The 18,863-nt window shown below is 39.9% G+C and overlaps 1 protein-coding gene across 1 annotated transcript in view; it reads left to right on the top strand.

Moving 5' to 3' along the window:
- The window catches only part of OXCT1 (3-oxoacid CoA-transferase 1), an 83,062-nt gene that overhangs the window by 33,062 nt on the left and 31,137 nt on the right, over nucleotides 1-18,863 (top strand). Inside the window, exons 8-13 of the mRNA XM_087715459.1 lie at nucleotides 4,662-4,769; nucleotides 14,436-14,550; nucleotides 14,659-14,753; nucleotides 14,990-15,038; nucleotides 16,836-16,908; nucleotides 17,584-17,659. Coding sequence (XP_087571585.1) covers nucleotides 4,662-4,769; nucleotides 14,436-14,550; nucleotides 14,659-14,753; nucleotides 14,990-15,038; nucleotides 16,836-16,908; nucleotides 17,584-17,659 — 516 coding nt within the window. The remainder of the gene's footprint in view (nucleotides 1-4,661; nucleotides 4,770-14,435; nucleotides 14,551-14,658; nucleotides 14,754-14,989; nucleotides 15,039-16,835; nucleotides 16,909-17,583; nucleotides 17,660-18,863) is intronic.

Below are 18,863 nucleotides of genomic sequence, written 5' to 3'. Positions count from 1 at the left end.
TTTTCTCAAGTTGAACTTGACACTTGATGGCAATAGACACATCTGGATGGTTGTCTCTTGTTTTCTCCTGGCTTTCAGGGTTCCAAGTAATAGATCCCATTTAGTAAGAACTCCAAGACAGGCAGGTTACTTAAATAACATTTTATTATAACTTATCAAATTGGAAATTTCCTGGTGAAAAATCAGCTCTAAGTTGACGCTGCCCCCCCAATTAAAAGTAAAACTTCATTTATTTCCTCCCCGCCAGAGTCTCAGTCACATGATCCAATCAGCATACAGTTCAGTTGTAAGATTATTTCAGTCTCTGCCCTGCAGACACCTGCATGGACGCCCTTGATTTCCAGGGGAAAGAATTTTATTTAGGCTGCAACACCCCAGCTGATCTCTATACCTCCCCCCCTCCCAGCCTCTTCACTCCAGGCTGTGTCAGCCCTGAAGCCATGAGAAAATAAACCTTGTCAGTGTAAGAGAGAATTCATGAACTGGAATAAGGCTTAGTAACAAGGTCAGCCAATGAGGGCTGCTTGGAAACGGAAACAGTATTTTCGGTGTGAGCAACAATGAGACAGACATTTTTTTAGACATTTATTAAGATTTATAGGCCGCCCTTCTCCCTGAGGGGACTCAGGGCGGCTTACAATCACGGGAAGGGGGTGCAATAATAAAAGACAAACAGCACGGAGCCTGGGTGTGGCTTAGCTCTGTAGCTCTGGGTCTGTGCAGAGCTCAAAACTAGTCTGCTGCTCTGAACTGAAACTGTTCTCTCCTCTGCTTGTGTTTTGCTTTTATTTACTACCATGTTGGAAAACCTCCCTTTGGTATTGTATATTTATTTCAGGTGTTAGATTATATATAAAGAGAAGTTAATGAATCCTGCTGAATCAGTTACTGTGTGTGCTTTCTGGATGTGATTGCTGCAACAAACTCTGGCAAACCTCCCTAAAAACTACACAAAAAGAAAATGGCCACAGTTCAGCCAACTTCAGGGTTGACACTGGGACACTGACACAATCCTTACCAAGCCCAAACTTGCTTAGTTTCTGAATCTAATCGAAAATGACTATGTGCTTCCATCAAAAAGGCTTAACATGTTGTAAATGTAGTTTTAAGGAAAAACTCGATGGGGGAGGAAGGGCTGGATGGAGTCAAATAGAACATCTGCTTATAAAGCTTGTCATCTATTAAATTCAGCAGCAGAGAACCACTTAGGAAGAGAGGCTATTGAATGTAGATAGCCTGGTCTTTTTGCTTGGTCTTTTGATGTCTTCAACCAATCCTACAGCAGAAAGGGCTTCCTGCCTTTGCTCATGGAAAGATGTAACATTGAATAAAAAACAGTACTAAGAACAGCCTTCACCAAACTGGTACCCTTCGTCTGTGTTGAGCTTACAGGATTGGTAGTCCAATGTACCTGGACCAGGTTGAAGAAGACTTAAAGCAGGAATCTTCTTGCACTCTGTATTTCAGTCCCCATATTTGCCTCTACTCCCTCTATCCTTTTCACTCTCCACTCTGGTTTTCTTCCCCTTGTCTTCTCCTTTCGTTATGTTCTTCGCAAATTGTGTCCTCCCCCCCCCCCCCCGGTCAATGGAAGAAGCTAGAAAAACAAAAGTCTGTATTTTCTTTAAGTTTTGACAGATTCAAGATGAATTTTGAGGATGCGGGTTCTACACAGTGTAGAATTCTTTCACCCATAACTAATTAAATAAATGTAATTAAAAATCCTGCAATGTATCCCAGGTTGCTTAGCAACAGCTGTCCTGTTCCATTATTATTCTGCTCTCTGAGGTACAATGGATCTCATTACGGTGTGTGGCAGCATTGAATGAGTTCCACTTCTCACCTAAATATTGGAATTTTCATAGTTTTTATTGAACGTTTGAAGATTCTTAAAAAAGGGTCAGTGTTTACACAACATAGTTTGTTCAATCTTATTTTTTCTTAGTTTTGGCTTCCCTTGTTTTCCAGAATTATAAGAATTTACTTCCCAAACGAATGTATAGGAAGCACATTTTTCAGATTCCAAAACAATTTAAAAAGAAAGTCCATAAATTCATCTAATTCATATGATATTAGCCAGCACATTTAGCATAAAACAACTTTATCAAGCCAGTTGGATTTCTGGGTCAAATCATCCCATTCAATTTAGATGTATTTTCTGTGCATCTGTTTGCTTTGTGTGTCCTATTGACTGCAGCCTATTGTCAATTATTTTTTCTAAACATTTGTAGAAAACATTAGTTAAATGTACTATAACAAAAACGATAAAAGCAGAAAGGAATCTAGAGATTGCCAAATGAAAATTGATCAGATAAACCACCATCAAATCCTTCTCAAGTTCCCAAGTTAGTGAGAATCTAGCTATTACAAGTACTAAAAACTTAAACAAGACTTGTTAGCCTTTGAAAGCTGGTAGAGGGATTTGAAATTTTGAAAATGCATTGCAGGCACTTATGAAAGCTGCTGCAGAGGAGAGGGAGAATTTATCCATATAACAAAGTGAAGATCTTAGGACAGTGATGGCTAACCTTTTGGTCGTTGCGTGCTGACAGCGTGCATATGCACGCACCCATAATGCAATGCACACACCTGAACAACCCCGTGCTCCCCTTGCATATGCGCATGACCCCCCCACATGCACCCTGCCCCTGTGCATGCATGCATGATCCCCACACATGCACATGTGGCCCCCCCAAACCCCATGCATGTGCGCGCATCTTTTGCATGTGCCCCACTCCCCATGCATGCACAGCAGAGATCTAATAACCAGCTGGCAGTGGGAGGCATGCCCGCATGCGCGGTGAAGCTCAGCTGGAGCGATGGCTTGCGTGCCTGCAGAGAGGGCTCTGCGTGTCACTTGTGGCACACGTGCCATCGGTTCGTCATCACAGTCTTAGGATCTTCAGTTACAAGACACATTTTCTGCTTTCTGCCACTTTTCTAGACACCTGTCCTCCATAGGTTGCTCTGGCTATCTTACATTTGTTTTTTTGGGAACACTTTAGTATCCTTCAAAGCACTGGGTTCTAGCTGCTCAGCTTTTAATTTCCTGAGAAAGCTTATAGGTTCGTTTACATGACAATGGTGGAGGAAGGCACTTTGTAGAAGGTCTTTTAAAGTAATAATAGAAGGAGAAGGGGAAAGAACACCCAGTACAGGTGGTTCTCAACTAACTACTGATCACTTAATAACAGTTCAAAATTATGACAGCTTTGGGAAAAGTGACTTAGAATCTATACTTGCACCCACTTCCAGGATTGCATGATTGCAAATATGTGCTTGGCAATTGGCTCATATTTAGGACTAGTTGAAGCATCCTGAAGTCATGTGATTGTTGTTTGTGACCTTTTTTTCCTGAATTCTGACACTTGCACTTGTTGAAATTCTGGTCCCAATTGTAGTCTTAAACCACTTAAGTATGGAAGTAAGAATATGGTACAGGTGGTATATTTGTAAAGACACAATAAAGAGGCCATTTTCATTCATTGGAATCATTCATTGGAAGTTATTACCTAATTATAAATTAAATGGAAATAATTGGTAGAATCTCAATATTGAAAAAGTGGTTGAGAACAAAGAGCTTAAGAACAGAGGTGGGTTGCTGCCGGTTCACCCCGGATTGGGCGAACCGGTAGTGGTGGCGGCAGGAGGCTCCGCCCACTCGCCCGGATGCTTCTGCGCATGTGCAGAAGCATCATGTGAGTGCGCACGAGCGAACTGGTAGTAAAATAAATTGCAACCCACCACTGGTTAAGAACCTTCAAAATTTCCAGATACAAACTGATAAGCATTTAACTCATAATAAACCATATATGATTGCTGTTATGAAGAAGCACGCATGTATAATTGACACTGCAGTCATTGGACTAGAAGGGAAATAGTTGGGAAAGAACTAGAAAAGAGATCTGGTTGGGTCTAATGGTGATGCAACTGGCCTAGAAACTAGGAGACTGTGAGATTTAGTTGTGAGTGCCAGCTGGGCCAGTCACACTATCTCAGTTGGACTCACCTCAGGGGGCTGTTGTTCTTGTGGGGAAAATAGGAGGAGGAACATACTAGATATGTTCGCCATTTCGAGTTATTTATGAAATTAATAGACAGGACAAAAAATCATTTAAAAAGATTTAAAAATAAGGAAATATAAAGATCTTTAAATAGAAAGAATGTGAAAAAAGAAAATAGTATTGGTGCCAAGAATAATTGGGTGCATTTTGTGCCTAACCAAAAGCACTTGAACACAATAGAAATGCATAGAATTTCAACTCAACACTTATAAAATTGAATGGTGCCCCATTGCTGCAATATATTTAGCTAGATCTCTGACAAGACTCTACTATTCAGATCTATCTGGCAGACCACATGTGTCAAGCTCAATCACATCACGTGATGTCCCTTGACTTTTTTACCTTTGTAGAGCTGGGATGGGCGTGGCCTGTGCCTGATGCATCTGGCCTGCGGGCCGCCAGTTTGACAACTCCCATAATTCCTAACAAGCAGAACTTTGGACTGTCCATGCTAATATTTCTTGACATTGTAGTACTAGCACATCTGGAAGAGAGGGCTAAATAAGAGAAAACTGCACTCTCCTTATTCTTGTCGAAATCATGTGGCATAATGCACTAAATTCTTTCTTTATCTTTCTTATCTTTCTATTATTTCAGGTAGAAGAAATTGTTGATGTAGGGTCATTTAACCCTGAAGATATCCATGTCCCCAAAATCTACGTCCATCGTCTCATCAAAGGGGAGAAGTATGAAAAAAGAATTGAGGTAACTCCTAGGTGGGTTTGGAACTGGTCTGTGGATATGGCTGCGCTTGCAAAATGTTTCCACTGGCAATGTTAGTTTGGATGTGGTGATTATAGCAACAGCCGAGGAACAGTTTCATGTGCTGAGACTCCAGAGACAGGTAATCTCCTATCCCTCTCACCTCCAGACATTCAACACAGGCAAATCTGAGCTATGCTTTATACAAAATCGTGTGTGAGACAGCAGATAACTTTAAAAGTCATTTCCTTATAGAACAATGGTAATCTTTGATTCCCTTAAGGGAGCCATCACTTCTAATGAATAACTTTGGTCCAGGGGTCTATCTTAGGGCACTAATGGCAAACTTTTTCGGCACCAAGTGCCCAAACTGGAATGTGCATGCATGCGCACTTGCCGGAGCACTAGAAACCCAAACTAGGGTTCGGCTGTTTTTCAGGATGTTTTCAGGCTGTTTTTAAGGACATTTTGGGGGCCATTTTCAGGCTGTTTTTGGGCTGTTTTCAGGTTGTTCCCCATCCCCCAAAATGGCCTAAAACAGCCCAGAAACGGCCTGGAAAACGACCCTAAAACAGTCTATTTTTTGATCATTTTTGGGGCCATTTTCAGGCTGTTTTCCAGCGCTCAGGCGCTCGTGAACACCAACTGACCGCCATGCGCATGCCTCCTTTTTTGGCCATTTTCAGGGTTTTTGGGGGGCCATCTTCAGGTCGTTTCTCAGGCTCTTTTCCGGCCATTTTCCAGCCCCCAAAGTGGCCTGGAAACAGCCCACAAATGGCCCCCCAAAACAGCCTGCAAATGGCCCAGAAACAGATCTGGAAACGGACCCAAAAATGGCCAAAAAACCAGACCGAAAACAGTCTTTTGGAGGGCATTTTTGGGGGCCATTTTCAGGCTGTTTTCCAGCACTCAGGTGTCTGTGAACACCAGCTGGCTGGCGCGCAAGTGCATTCCAGAAACCAGAAGAGCATCTGGCGATGGCACAGGTGCCTTCAGAGAGAGCTCTGTGTGCCACTTCTGGCACATATGCCGTAGGTTCAGCATCACAGGATATGTGATATATCAAATTTGCTGATATTAAGGAGGCCTCATCAAATTTGCTGATATTAAGGAAGCCTCACTTTGAGATTGCTCTGAATTCTATGTATACCGTCTTGAGCTCTGTGAAGGAAATTAGACCATTAATAGAAGCATCATCTGTTATTGTAACCTTACCTGTTGCAATTGTAGTCAAATGATTGGTTCATAGCAGTTGTGTCCCTGGCACTGTTTTTTCTTTCTTAAGAGAAGCTTACAAAAGAGGGGTGACAGCCCAAACAGTTTTGCTCTCTCTTTTTATATTTGGTAGTGCCAAAAATGAGAGCCAGTTTGGTGTAACGGTTGGGAAACCAAGTTAGAAACTGAGAAACTGTGAGTTTTAGTCCTGCTTTAGTTATGAAGTCAGCTGGGTACCTTGAGTTAGTCATTCTCTCTCATTCTTAGGAAAGAGACCATAGCAACCTACTTCTGAAAAACCTTGCCAAGAAAACTGCAGGGACTTGTCCAAGCAATCACCAGGAGTCAATACTGACTCCACAAAAATGCCAAAAAACATTTTAATTCTGCTAAAAACAGCTCTTCACATTCCCAGTTTGAGCCTAGTTTTCTAATATTGCTTTCCTTCCTTCCTTCCTTCCTTCCTTCCTTCCTTCCTTCCTTCCTTCCTTCCTTCCTTCCTTCCCTCCTTCCTTCCCTCCCTCCCTCCCTCCCTCCCTCTTCCTCTTCCATCTCCTTTTTTCTGTCTCTGTTTCTTTCTCTTTCTCTCTCCCTCCCTCCCTCTCTCTCTGACTCTCTCTCTCTCTGTCTCTCTCTCATTTTACTTTATTTATTTAGCTTTCACCTTTGCATCAATGTTGACTCTTGGTATCTGTCTGAGCAAGTCCCTGCAGTTTCTTTATTTCTTCACATTCAGTCAAAAGGTCTCTCTGTCGATTCTCCATCTTATTATTCAGCCACATCTTCAGCTGCCCTTCACCTTTTCCTCGGGTCTGTTTTTCTTCACCCTTGTGACTCCTCCTTCTTTTTGTTCTCTTGTTTTGAAATGTTTTATGTAGCCTGGATCACAGCTGCAGCTGGGATTGAATTGGGTTTGCTTATTTGTTTTAATCCTCCTTGGGATCTTTCTTGGTAAACAGACAATGAAGCTTCCAGCTTCCCTGTTTACCGAGTTGTGGGGTGTTGAGGGGAACAGGAACTGCGGAAAGAGTCTATAAAAATAGCATCCATCTATAAGGTACTGATTGCATTTTCGGATAGAAATTATACTGGACGTAATACAGTTTTCCACTGCCTGCTGGGTGAGGATTCTGCTATAAAGCAGATTTAACTAGGGAGCCTGGCAAAGAAAGATAGCCTTTATCTTATTAAAGGAGGAATAATTGCAGTGGTATATGTGGCCCGATTGCAGCTGTGTGAATAAAATAGCCAAAGAAATACCTAAATTCTCTTTATCCCATTTCCCCCCTCCCAATAACTGTGTTAAGATATCTATGCTCTTGACATTCAAATTTCAAATAAGAAGCAGAGGGCAAGATAACAAGCTGCAGATTTACACCAGAAGCCTTGTCCCTGGACCTCACAGTAGCAGCCTGACCATTGATCCACAGCTCTGCATAATGCATATAGGAATATTCCGGGCTCTCGCATCCACTGTTCTTGCAACCGTGGAGATGATAAAACTTCATTTCCCCTTTTGCAACCCCTGTTGAAAATCCACTCTGCCAAATAAAACCATCTGCCTTGAATTAGACCAAGCGCTGATTTATTCCACCAGGACAACAAATGATTTAAAAAAACAACAACAGCAGCAATCCTAATTTTTATTTAAAAAACAAACAAACAATCTTTGGCTTGCGTTCAGGTTGATGTCTATAAGTCTTTGCAATAATCAATGTGGATTATTTTGCTTACTTGCTCTAAGTTACCTTGTCAGTATAACTTTAACTTTATCACTTTAAGTTGAGAATTGCTCAAAGTTTGTAACATCCTTCTTAGGACCTAATATAGACAAACATCTGTGCAGGTGTTGTTTGTTGCAAAATACACATTGCACAATTGTCTGTTTCAGTAATACTGTGAATAATAATAGCAATAATAATAATAATATTGCCTGCAAAACTTTAACTTGTTACCACCAACAGCAAATGTCACCTCTGTAGTGAGAAAGATGAGACAGTCGACCCCTTGATCAGTGGGTGCAGCAAAATTTCACAAACTGACTACCTACAACGCCATGACCACGTTGCTAAATTCATCCAAAAGTTTGGATTTGAGTACAGCAAAAACCACTGAGAACATCAGGTTTAGAAGGTTTTAGAGAATGAGAAAGTCAAGATCTTGTGGGACTTCAGAATTCAGACTGACAGGCACTTGGCCCACAACACACCTGACATAACAATACTTGAAAAGAAAAAAAGTATTGTTCATTGACATTGCAATACCTGGAGATGCACGAATTGAAGATAAACAGCAAGAAAAAATCACAAAGTACCGGGACTTGCAAATTGAAGTTGAGCGACTGTGGAAAAAGAAATTGTGTGTTGTCCCGATTGTAATTGGAGCCCTTGGAGCAATACCTAAAGGGCTACCTCGCTATTTGGAAATTTTAAATTTACGACTTCCTAGGCCCCTGGGTGGGGCCCAACGTGACCCGTCAAAACCGCGGTCCACTAAAGCGCGCCCGATCAAAGCGTGTACATGACGTCATCAGCAGCGTGACAAATAAAATTAAAATTAAATTAAATTAAAATTAAAATAAAATTAAAGCAAGCTGATTCACATAAAGGTAAGGGTTAGGTTTAGGGTTAGGGTTAGGTTAAGGGTTAGGGTTAGGTTTAGGGTTACGTTAAGCGTTAGGGTTAGGTTTAGGGTTAGGTTAAGGGTTAGCGTTAGGTTTAGGGTTAGGTTAAGGGTTAGGTTTAGGGTTAGGTTAAGGGTTAGGGTTAGGTTTAGGGTTAGGTTTGGGGGGGTTAGAGTAAGGTTTTTGCGTTAATTTTAAATTTACCGCTCACAGTGTGCCGTTTTCGTCACGCTGTGATGATGTCACGTACGCACTTTCGTCGAGCGCGCTTTAGTCTACCGCGGATTTGTGGTGGAACCGGGGCCCAACTAGTAATCAATGCCAAATCTGGTGAAACAACTGGCCGCTGTGATACAATTGTGTTGTAACAACAACAACAGGTATCTATGTAATATTTGATTCATTCCTGAGTTGATCTCTGCACTGAGGCTGGAAGAGTTCTTACCCTTTGTAAAGAGCTCAGCGGATGGCCTTGACAGAGAGAGGGATATCTATTACCAAAGCAAATAAGATAAACATGTTTCCCTGAAAACAAGATCTCTCGGGATAATAAGCCCAATTGGGCTTTTGAGCACATGTGCTAAAATAAGCCCTTCCCAAAAATATTGCAACACAGCAGCAGCCATGAGGTGACCACACTCTCCGCCTCCTGCACTTCAAAAATAATAAGACCTCCCCCAAAATAAGACCAAGTGCTTATTTCAGGGGTCAAAAGGAAACCGTGGAAACACAGTATATTGTATTTCTTTTCTGAGCTGCCATTGCAAATATTACTCTTTAAGTCTAGAGCATTATTCAGAGCAGATGAGGTCCTGCCTTGTCTTGACGCAGAAGTTGGAAAAGGTTTTATGTTTGCTATATTGTCTGGGTGAATAGGCTCGGGTTGCTTAGAAAAAGCTTATTGAGGGAAGAAGAGAAGCAGAATCTACATTTGGATAATTCTTAGGACTTCTTCACTTTGAGTATCCCTTGCACTTCAAACAATGGCATTTCGTGTTGAAAAAACTATGGAACAGTTGATGAGAAAGGACTGATATTGTGGAGCATTATTGGATTATTATACAATTGTATCACAGCGGCCAGTTGTTTCGCCGGATTTGGCATTGGTTACTAGTCGGGCCCCACCCAGGGGCCTAGGACGTCATAACGTATTTTCGTAAGATGCATGCAGATCCAAGCAGTGCGGCTTTTTGCATTTGATTGAAGGTGATTTTGTCAATTTTTAACTGTTTTAAATGTAATTCCAGTGCTTTTGGAATAGCACCCAATGTACCAATTACCACTGGAATTACCACTGCTGGTTTGTGCCATAGTCGTTGAATTTCGATTTTTAAGTCCTGGTATTTTGCGATTTTTTCATGTTCCTTCTCGGTGACCCTGCTATCACCTGGTATTGCGATGTCTATGATTATGACCTTATTTTTCTCAACCAGTGTGATGTCTGGTGTATTATGCACCAGTATTTTGTCCGTTTGTATACGGAAATCCCACAAGATCTTGACCATCTGATTTTTGGTGACTTTTTCAGGATGATGATGATGATGATGATTTATCAAACTTGCATGTCAGCCAACTCCCAATGATTTGGGGCAGCTTACAACAATCAAATAAAATAAATTGCAATAAAAACAATAAAAGCTGGCAAGTGTGACAGACTAGATGGAATGAGGCGAGGAGCTTCATTCTCCCTTGCCAAAGACCCGGATGAAGGACTAAGTCTTCACTGCTCTTCTGAATAACAGCAGAGACCCCATCCAGATCTTCAGGGGAACCACATGTAGTAGTGCTGCTATAGAGAAGGCACTCTTCCGGGATCTCAATAGATGGCATGGTTTAATTAAAGGAATTGTAGGCCTTTATTCAAGCACCTTGAATTGCACTTGGAAACAAACTGGCAACCAATGAAATCCATGAAGCAGAGGAGTTACATCACTGCTTGTGCTACTGCATTCTGGACCAATTGAATCCTCTGGTGGTTTTCAAGTGCAGCCCCATGTAGAGTGCACAGCAGTAATCGGGCCATGAATTGACATAGGGAAGGGTGAGGGTTTCCCCTCCTCCCATTTTATTCACTTACTTATATTGATTTATAATATTCTCTAAATGTTCTAAATTAAATTGCACAAAGTAGCTTTACTGGATGCGGATTTTTTTTTTATATGCACCCCCTCCTCTCTTTCAACACACACATACACACAAACACCCTCCCTCCCTATAGGAAATCATCTTAGTTCATGGATTTCTCAGTTCTTGGAACAGAGTGTTGCCTTTTAATAATATACAGTGTTGGGTCTTCGTTGTCCCAAACGGGTATTAAATCCATAACACAGCAGTGACTGTGGAAGGCAGAAAAGAATGCACACGAACAGGTAATTTTGAACTTTTGAGCTTTTATTATTAGTGTCAGCTTCTGTTTTTATTGCTTGATGTTCACCACTCGGACTCTAGGGAGGGGAGTGGAAAACAAATGTGAGTACTGTAAATACTGTTGAGCTCAGCAGTGATATTAAACTTGCCTTCTTTGTCCTTTGATCTCAGAATAGGGAAAGCAATAGCAATAGCTCTTAGAATTATATGCCACTTCATAGTGCTTTACAGCCCTCTCTAAGCGGTTTACAGAGTCAGCATATTGTCCCCAACAATCTGGGTCCTTATTTTACCTACCTCGGAAGGATGGAAAGCTGAGTCAAGCTTGAGCCTGGTGAGATTTGAATTGCCAAATTGCAGGCAGCCAGCAGTCAGTAGACGTAGCCTGCAGTACTGTACTCTAACCACTGCGGCTCATAAGAACTATTTACCCTTGATATTTCTCTTGTGTGAAATTACCCCCAATCTAACTAATCAATCTATTGACTATTGACTTCTATCAATTAGTAAACAAGTCCTTGCACCCGAACAGCCATAGAATAGAGAGCAGCCTAGGCACCTATTCCTTGACAAAATCTGAATTTCTGTGTATTACAAAGGTATAATCAGGATAGAACCCTCTGGAAATATCCTTAGTCTACAGCTGACTGTACTACTAATACAAGTCTTAGCATAAACCAGAGATTTACAGTCTGAAGGCCCAGGGGTGCATGCAGCTCCCGTACAACCTCCTGGGGATCTCGAAAATTAATTAATTAAATTCTGCAGCGGTTGGAAGAGCACCCAATCACTTCCAATAAAGTCAGAATGAAGTATGAAGCCAGTTGAGTGACCATGGGCCAGTCATTCGGTGAGCTCTAAGAAGGCAAATCGCACCTAAAAAATGTTACAAAGAGAGCTGCAGGGGACATGTCCAAGCAATTCCCGGGAATCGAATTGACTTACAGTCAGGTACTCACACCCAGAAATTATATATCAGGAGGAGAAATAAAATTTAGAGATTTTCCTTTCTTGCTTAACCATGTAGCAGAACTTTGAAACCTGAGAAAAATTATGAACTTACCACATATGGGTTTCAAATCTGTGTGTGTGTGTGTGTGTGTGTGTGTGTGTGTGTGTGTGAGAGAGAGAGAGAGAGAGAGAGAGAGAGATAGATAGAGAGATAGATAGATAGATATTTTGTTTGGACTATGTTTTAGGGTTGTTTTCTTTTTTCCTGTCTAAATATACCATATAGATGAAAGGATAGAAGGTTAGGGTTATAAAGATATCAACAATGCAATGTAATTCCATCTCTGCCTTATACCATTTCAAACAAGTGGTTATCGAATGTCTTCTTAAAAACTTCCAGTGTTGGAGCATTCACAACTTCTGGAGGCAAGTTATTCTAACTATCAGGAAATTTCTTCTTATTTCTAAGTTGCTTCTCTCCTTGCTTCTATATAGAGCAGTGGTGCCTAATGTTTTTGTCATTGCGTGCCGAAAGCATGTGCAGCATGCACGGCAGCGTGCACCCGCACCCATAATGCAATGCACGCGCTACACCACCCCATGCCCTGAACCCCTGCAATCCCCCCATCCCCCATGCACGTACATGTGACATCCCCCCATGCCCTGTTTTGGGCCTAATAGGCCTCCCTGCAGCCTCCTGGGACCAAAAATGGGCTGGAGGGGGAGCGCCGCATGCGCCCCACCCCCAGAGATCTGAAAATCAGCTGGCTGGTGGGAGGCGTGTGCACTTGCACAGTGGACTGAGCTGGGGTAACTGCTCGTATGCCTGCAGATTGGGTTATGCGTGGCACCTGTGGCCCACGTGCCATAGGTTCACCATCACGGATATAGAGAGAACATATTATATACTCTATAAAGTAAAAAGCAAGGTCTTGTCCCCTAACAGCTATTTAATTAATTAAAGTCTACTATTTTGCCTCTGCTGTTAAGAATACATGATATGCATCATCTCCTTGGTTGCATGATGATAATAGACATGAATAATAGAATTGTCTGCTTTTGTTCCTCCGCTTAGTTTAATTCAGATCCTCTCTACTACATTCAACATTCAACAGTCCCTTTCGTGCAAAAATATTGCCTATTATTAATTTTAATTAAATGCACATTAAAAAAATAATCAAAGCAAGCAGTTTTAATAACTTATTAGATTTCCAAAAAGGAATGAAGTTAAAAGATAAACAAATAGAAAAGAAAATAAACAAAATTAGAAAAGAAAATGGCTCAGAAAGCAATAAAAAATGCAGAAAGAAAAATAATAAGAAAAATAGAAAAATAATTATTTCTGGCTTTCTTTGATATAGGTATAAATATAAAAATGCATCAAAGTCTTACTCTAAGGTCAACATTTCTCAATATTATTTTCATAATCCCGTGTAATACTAATGAAATTCCAAAATCAGCTTTTCATTTCTTACAGTTTCTCTCAAAAAGTCCAATAATGGTTTCCAAGTAAAACTAAAATTTGTCAAAATCTTTCATCAAAGCGACAGCTTTCACCATCTCTGCTAATTCCACCAGTTTCACCATCCATTCTACTATTGTAGATATTTATAAGTCCTTCCACCTTTGAGCATATAAAAATCAAAGTAAGCTTTTGACGCTTTTTCACTTGATATTTTTGACGTACAGTTCCCAAGACTTTATTCAAAAACCAACTACATCTCTCAACTCAGAGAAAATTGCTATAAATCAGGGGTCGCCAAACTTTTGGTCCTCAAGGAACACTAAATTCATAATTTTAAATCTCTCAGGCCACTAATATGATCTGCCTAATGACCAGCTGGCTGGGCATAGTTGGGCGGATGTCATGTGACTGGGTGGGTGTGGCCAACTTGATATCACTCACGTTGTCCCCCGAGCTTCATATAATCCCCGACCTCCGGGCCTTCTGACGCACCCTAAAAAGTTGGCTTTTCCAGCAAGCCAGCCTGGCCTGAACAAAACAAAACAAATTATTGATTATTGTTAATTTTAATCGAATTTGTTTTTTAAAAATATTATTGTTAATCTTAATTGGGTTTGTTTTGGATATTCTATTTAATTTTTTTTAAACTTTTGTAATATGTGTTTTTTTAATGTTGTACGCCGCCCTGAGTCCTTGGGAGAAGGGCGGCATATAAATCCAATAAACCAAACCAAACCAACGTTGAGGGTTAAGGTTACGTCCCAGGGACCATTGTTTGAGGACCCCCGATTTAGTGCAAAATAAAAAATGCAAATAATTTTTCTGCGGACCATCAAAATGTTCTTGTGGACCACCAGTGGTCCACAGACCAGCAGTTGGTGATCGCTGCTATACATAGACCAGGCCCACTTAATGTTATTTCTTACTATTTTAAAGTACCTGAGTGTAAAGGAACATCTGTTTATTTAAGACTCCTGAGGTGTCATTTGCTTGTTCCAAATGTCTCATGGAAGAAACACCAACTTCTTGCTTTCCTTTTTTTTCTTAGAGATTATCACTTCGCAAAGCTGAGGAATCTCACAGCAAATCAAAGAAAAGTGGTGATAATGTAAGAGAAAGAATAATCAGACGGGCAGCTCTTGAATTTGCAGATGGCATGTATGGTATCCTTTAGCCACGGTGAAAGTTCTTTGCTTCCTTGTTTCTGAAGGCACAACAGAACAAGCAATGTAGATAAAAGTTGAATGGAACCTTAACTTAATTAATTAAAGCTAACCTGGGTATCGGCATTCCCCTACTTGCCAGCAACTTCATCAGTCCGGATATAACTGTGCATCTACAGAGTGAAAATGGCGTCCTTGGTTTGGTAAGAGATAATACAGAAACCTATCCTTTAACCTACTCCAGCCAAGGCCTTCCAGATTAATAGGACTTACAGTTCCTATCACGCCCTTGTGTGAAAGGGGACCTGTAGTTCAGCTGAGGACAACAGTTTGTTGCAGACTGCTGTAAATATGGCTGGAGAGGTTAATACTTATGAATGAGTTCATTAAATATATGGTTAAAAGAAAGATTCAATATTTGTCGTTGTTGTTGAATTAGGGACCCTATCCATCTGAAAATGAAGTTGACCCTGATCTCATCAATGCAGGTAACTTTTCCCTATTCTGTTACTTACATTTCTATCTTGCTTTTTCATTCAGAGAAATTAGTGCAACCTATTGTCTGACTCCAGATCAAATACATAGGGAGGACCAGAAAGAAATGTTCCAGATGTAGAAGAAGAAGTAGCTTTAGCATAGGGGCACACTATTTTTTCTGAGCCAAAGATCTACTTGGTCTTTTAGTAGCACCACAACACAAATTTGTGCAGAGTAGCAGCCACGCAAAGACTAAACTTAATGTCATTGCCACTTAAATATAGTAGATAGTAAGATTAAATCCCAACTAAGTATTTTTAAAAAAACTTCCTCTTCTGTCATATTAAAATAACAAGTTTCGTGTGTTTGGGAACCAAGACATTCAGGATTCACACAAAGCTAGGAGGATGTAGACTACATGTACCTAACATGTTTTTTTTGGTGCCAGTCACTTTAGTTACTCACATCAGAGTAACTCTAGTAATTCTTAGCTTTAGTCGCCAAGTTATAAAGTAAAAACATCACAAATACCATTCTTCCTCCTCTCCCAGTTTAGTACTGCACATCTCCAGCCTGATAAAATACTATAATTATTACTCAGTAGTATCTGGGTATTTTTCTCTCTAAGCTTCTCCATAGGAGATGCTTCTGCCTTTTCAGAAGTAAACAAAACTTATGGGAGTTACTTGGTTCCAATGGAGCTGGGTGAACTGGACAATGCCATTTCCTGGATATTTTTCACCAGGGTCCCTGACTGATTCATGAGGGTCTATTCTGAAGCTTTTCTTAGTATTCTTGGATCCTTCTCTCAGTTGTAGTTTATACCACCCTGCTCATCACCTCAACAATCCATTGAAGTGGCTGCCCCATGGGCTTTGTCCAAGCCTAATCTTTGAAAAAGGACTTTAACCCAAACTTCCCGACTTCATTATTTAGTACCTTCAACTACAGTCCTTCAGCTCTTTTCAACTTCAGTATTATAGTACAGTATTTATGCTAAAATATTTGTGTTTAAAGATGAACCATGTAACTATCCTTTTCTGATTCACTGGCTTCATTTCTGCATTTCATGAAGAAAGTGCTCAGCAGCACAGGATTTATGGATGCTTGGACGTTTGCAATACCCTCAAATGGACTCAAATACAAACCATTTGATTTAAAAAATGCAAGGTATCAAGCGAGTTTAGCATTCTCTTTGGGGAAGATGTGAAGTACTTGAAAGTGTGCATGGTTTCTCCTTTTGTATTCATTTTTTCTCAAATACTAGAATAAGTACTATGAAGGTACACCTTCTCTGTACATTTTTATGCCTTGCTGAATACAGTCTGTAAAGATTCTCAGTCATCCAGGTCATGGTTGTTGTCCCAAAAGGGCTTTTTCAGGAGGCAACTGGATTTTCTTGTTTTTTCTTTTGAAGACATTTTGTTTTTCATCCAAGAAGCTTCTTCAGCTCTTACAGGATAGTGAGGAATGGAAGGATTTATATTCCTTGCAAAGCTGTCTGCAAGGAATATAAATCCTTCCATTCCTCACTATTCTGTCACAGCTGAAGAAGCTTCTTGGATGAGAAGTGAATCGTCTTAACAAAAAAAACCCCCAGGAAAGTCCAGTCGCCTCCTGAAAAAGCCCCTTTGGGACTTACTGAATACAATAACCTTTTTTTTTTAACAGTGAGATACTTCAAGAAAATTTCTATTTAATGTAGAGGGAATCTTTTTCTTTCTTTACTTATTAAGAATAAATGACAGAATAAATTTCTAGTACCACCCTGGAAAGTTCTCTGGTTTTATGCCCAATTTCTTTTTCAGGTAAAGAAACAGTCACTGTATTGCCAGGTGCCTCCTACTTCTCTAGTGATGAATCTTTTGCAATGATTAGAGGGTATGTAATGATCATCCTAATTGTACTAACTGTCCAAGGCACTGCCCCAACTGGTAGTTGAATTTATTATTTAACCATCCCAAAGGGACTTCATACTTACCCATCAAAACAGTCATGCAGTTGATAGATATTTGAGCTATATTAGCAGCTCCAGCAGTTTTAAGAATTGTCAAACTAACTCTTTATACAAGTCCTTCTATTTTATGAACTGAGTTTCATAGCATGGATGTTTTCGTAACTAAATATGCAATGCATGAAAGTTACTTTATTATTTATTAGATGTTAACATTTGTTTATTTATAACATCTGCTGATCAAAGCTCTGGTACCAAGCCACCAATGGTACCAGTTGGTTGGTTTTGTGCTTGCAATTTGCATCAACCCAATCATTATGGTTTATGAATCATGGTTTAGACTCCCAACCAATTGTGATTTATTCAATTAATTAATGCCACATTTTAATCTATTACTGCATTCAGACAGATATAGCCTTCTATAAATGTCTTTGGAACTTCAGTCTTACGTTTATTCAAATACATTTAAACAAGCAATTCTTTAATCTCACTGCTATTTAATTTTTCAGAAACATGAGGATTAAAGTAACTAGGGTGCTAGAATTCTGTTTGTAGTTGTTCTTCCAGTTGTGCACTGATGTTGTGCTTTGATGTTTTAACAGGGGACATGTTGATCTAACTATGCTTGGGGCAATGCAGGTATCTAAAAATGGTGATTTAGCCAACTGGATGATTCCTGTAAGTAGATTTAATTTTATATTATTTTATTGCTGAGAATAATTTGAAGTGCTAATATATATCTTTACTAAAGATCTTTCTTAACATCTGTGTTTCAAAAAAATGTGCCAGAAAAAGGAGAATATAACTTGTGCAAATCAGTCATCTCCCGATTTGCTCAGAAGGGATCACAATATTATATTTGTCTTTTGTAACTGAAGATTTCCTTGAGAAATCTAATCCTAACGAAATCTAATCTAATAATTCTAATGAAAAAGAAAAGGAAAATCTTGGTTCAATATGTTTTGTGTCATCGCCCTTCCCACTAGGGGCTCCTCAGTGTTAAGTGTAGTTCCTACACTTATCAATCGATCGCTCAGCTATATTCATATAAACATAAAATGAAATTTTGAAACCTGTTATTTAGTTTCAGGTTGAGGAACCAATGATTCCAGATTCTGAGGGATGAGAATTCTGTCATGGTCACAATAGAAATTGTAATCCAAGACATCTAAATTCCAGAGTAGAACCAAGGGTTTCATAAAGTGAGAAAGTGCTAGTTTTATCCCTGCTGAATTGATCTTGCGGTTAGAAAGTTTTTTATAACATTCAGTCGGAATTTGATCGATTCTGTAATTTAAATCCATTTTTCCATGGAGGAAAGAACAGGTTTTGACCTTCTTTGTAATATCCATCCAGGCTTTTGAACAGTACTATTTTATTATACCTCAATCATCTTTTCTCAAGGCTTAATATACCCAGTTTCTTCAATCCATCTTCATAGGACTTAATATCTAATCCCTTAGTCTTCCGTCTTGCTCTTCTTTCAATTTGTTCCAGTTTCTCTAAATTCATCTTAGAAGATGTTGGCCTGAATAGACAGGGTACTTTGTGTGTGTCTGTGACCTGTGTGTCTCACTAAGGAGACTAAGAATAAAGAGGAATAATAATTATTTTTGTGATTTGAAGGTTATATTTCTGTTGGTGCGGCCTAAACAAACATTATTATTTTTTGCTTTCACATTACAGAATACATAACACAGAATGATAGATAATTACACAGAATTACATACATTCCATTTGTAATCCACTACTATTCCAAGATCTTTTTCATAGCTTCTATTACAGGGGTTGGTTGCTCCCGGTTTGGCCTGGAACGAGTGAGGTGGTAGTGGTGATGGCGAGAGGCTCCACCTACCCGCCTGGACGCTTCTGCACATGCACA

The sequence above is a fragment of the Thamnophis sirtalis genome, unplaced genomic scaffold (genome assembly GCF_051295495.1).
Source record: "Thamnophis sirtalis isolate CommonGarterSnake01/CBP01778 unplaced genomic scaffold, rThaSir2_p1.2 scaffold_5, whole genome shotgun sequence".
Taxonomy (NCBI): Eukaryota; Metazoa; Chordata; class Lepidosauria; order Squamata; family Natricidae; genus Thamnophis; species Thamnophis sirtalis.
This window is presented reverse-complemented; position numbering and strand designations above follow the sequence as displayed.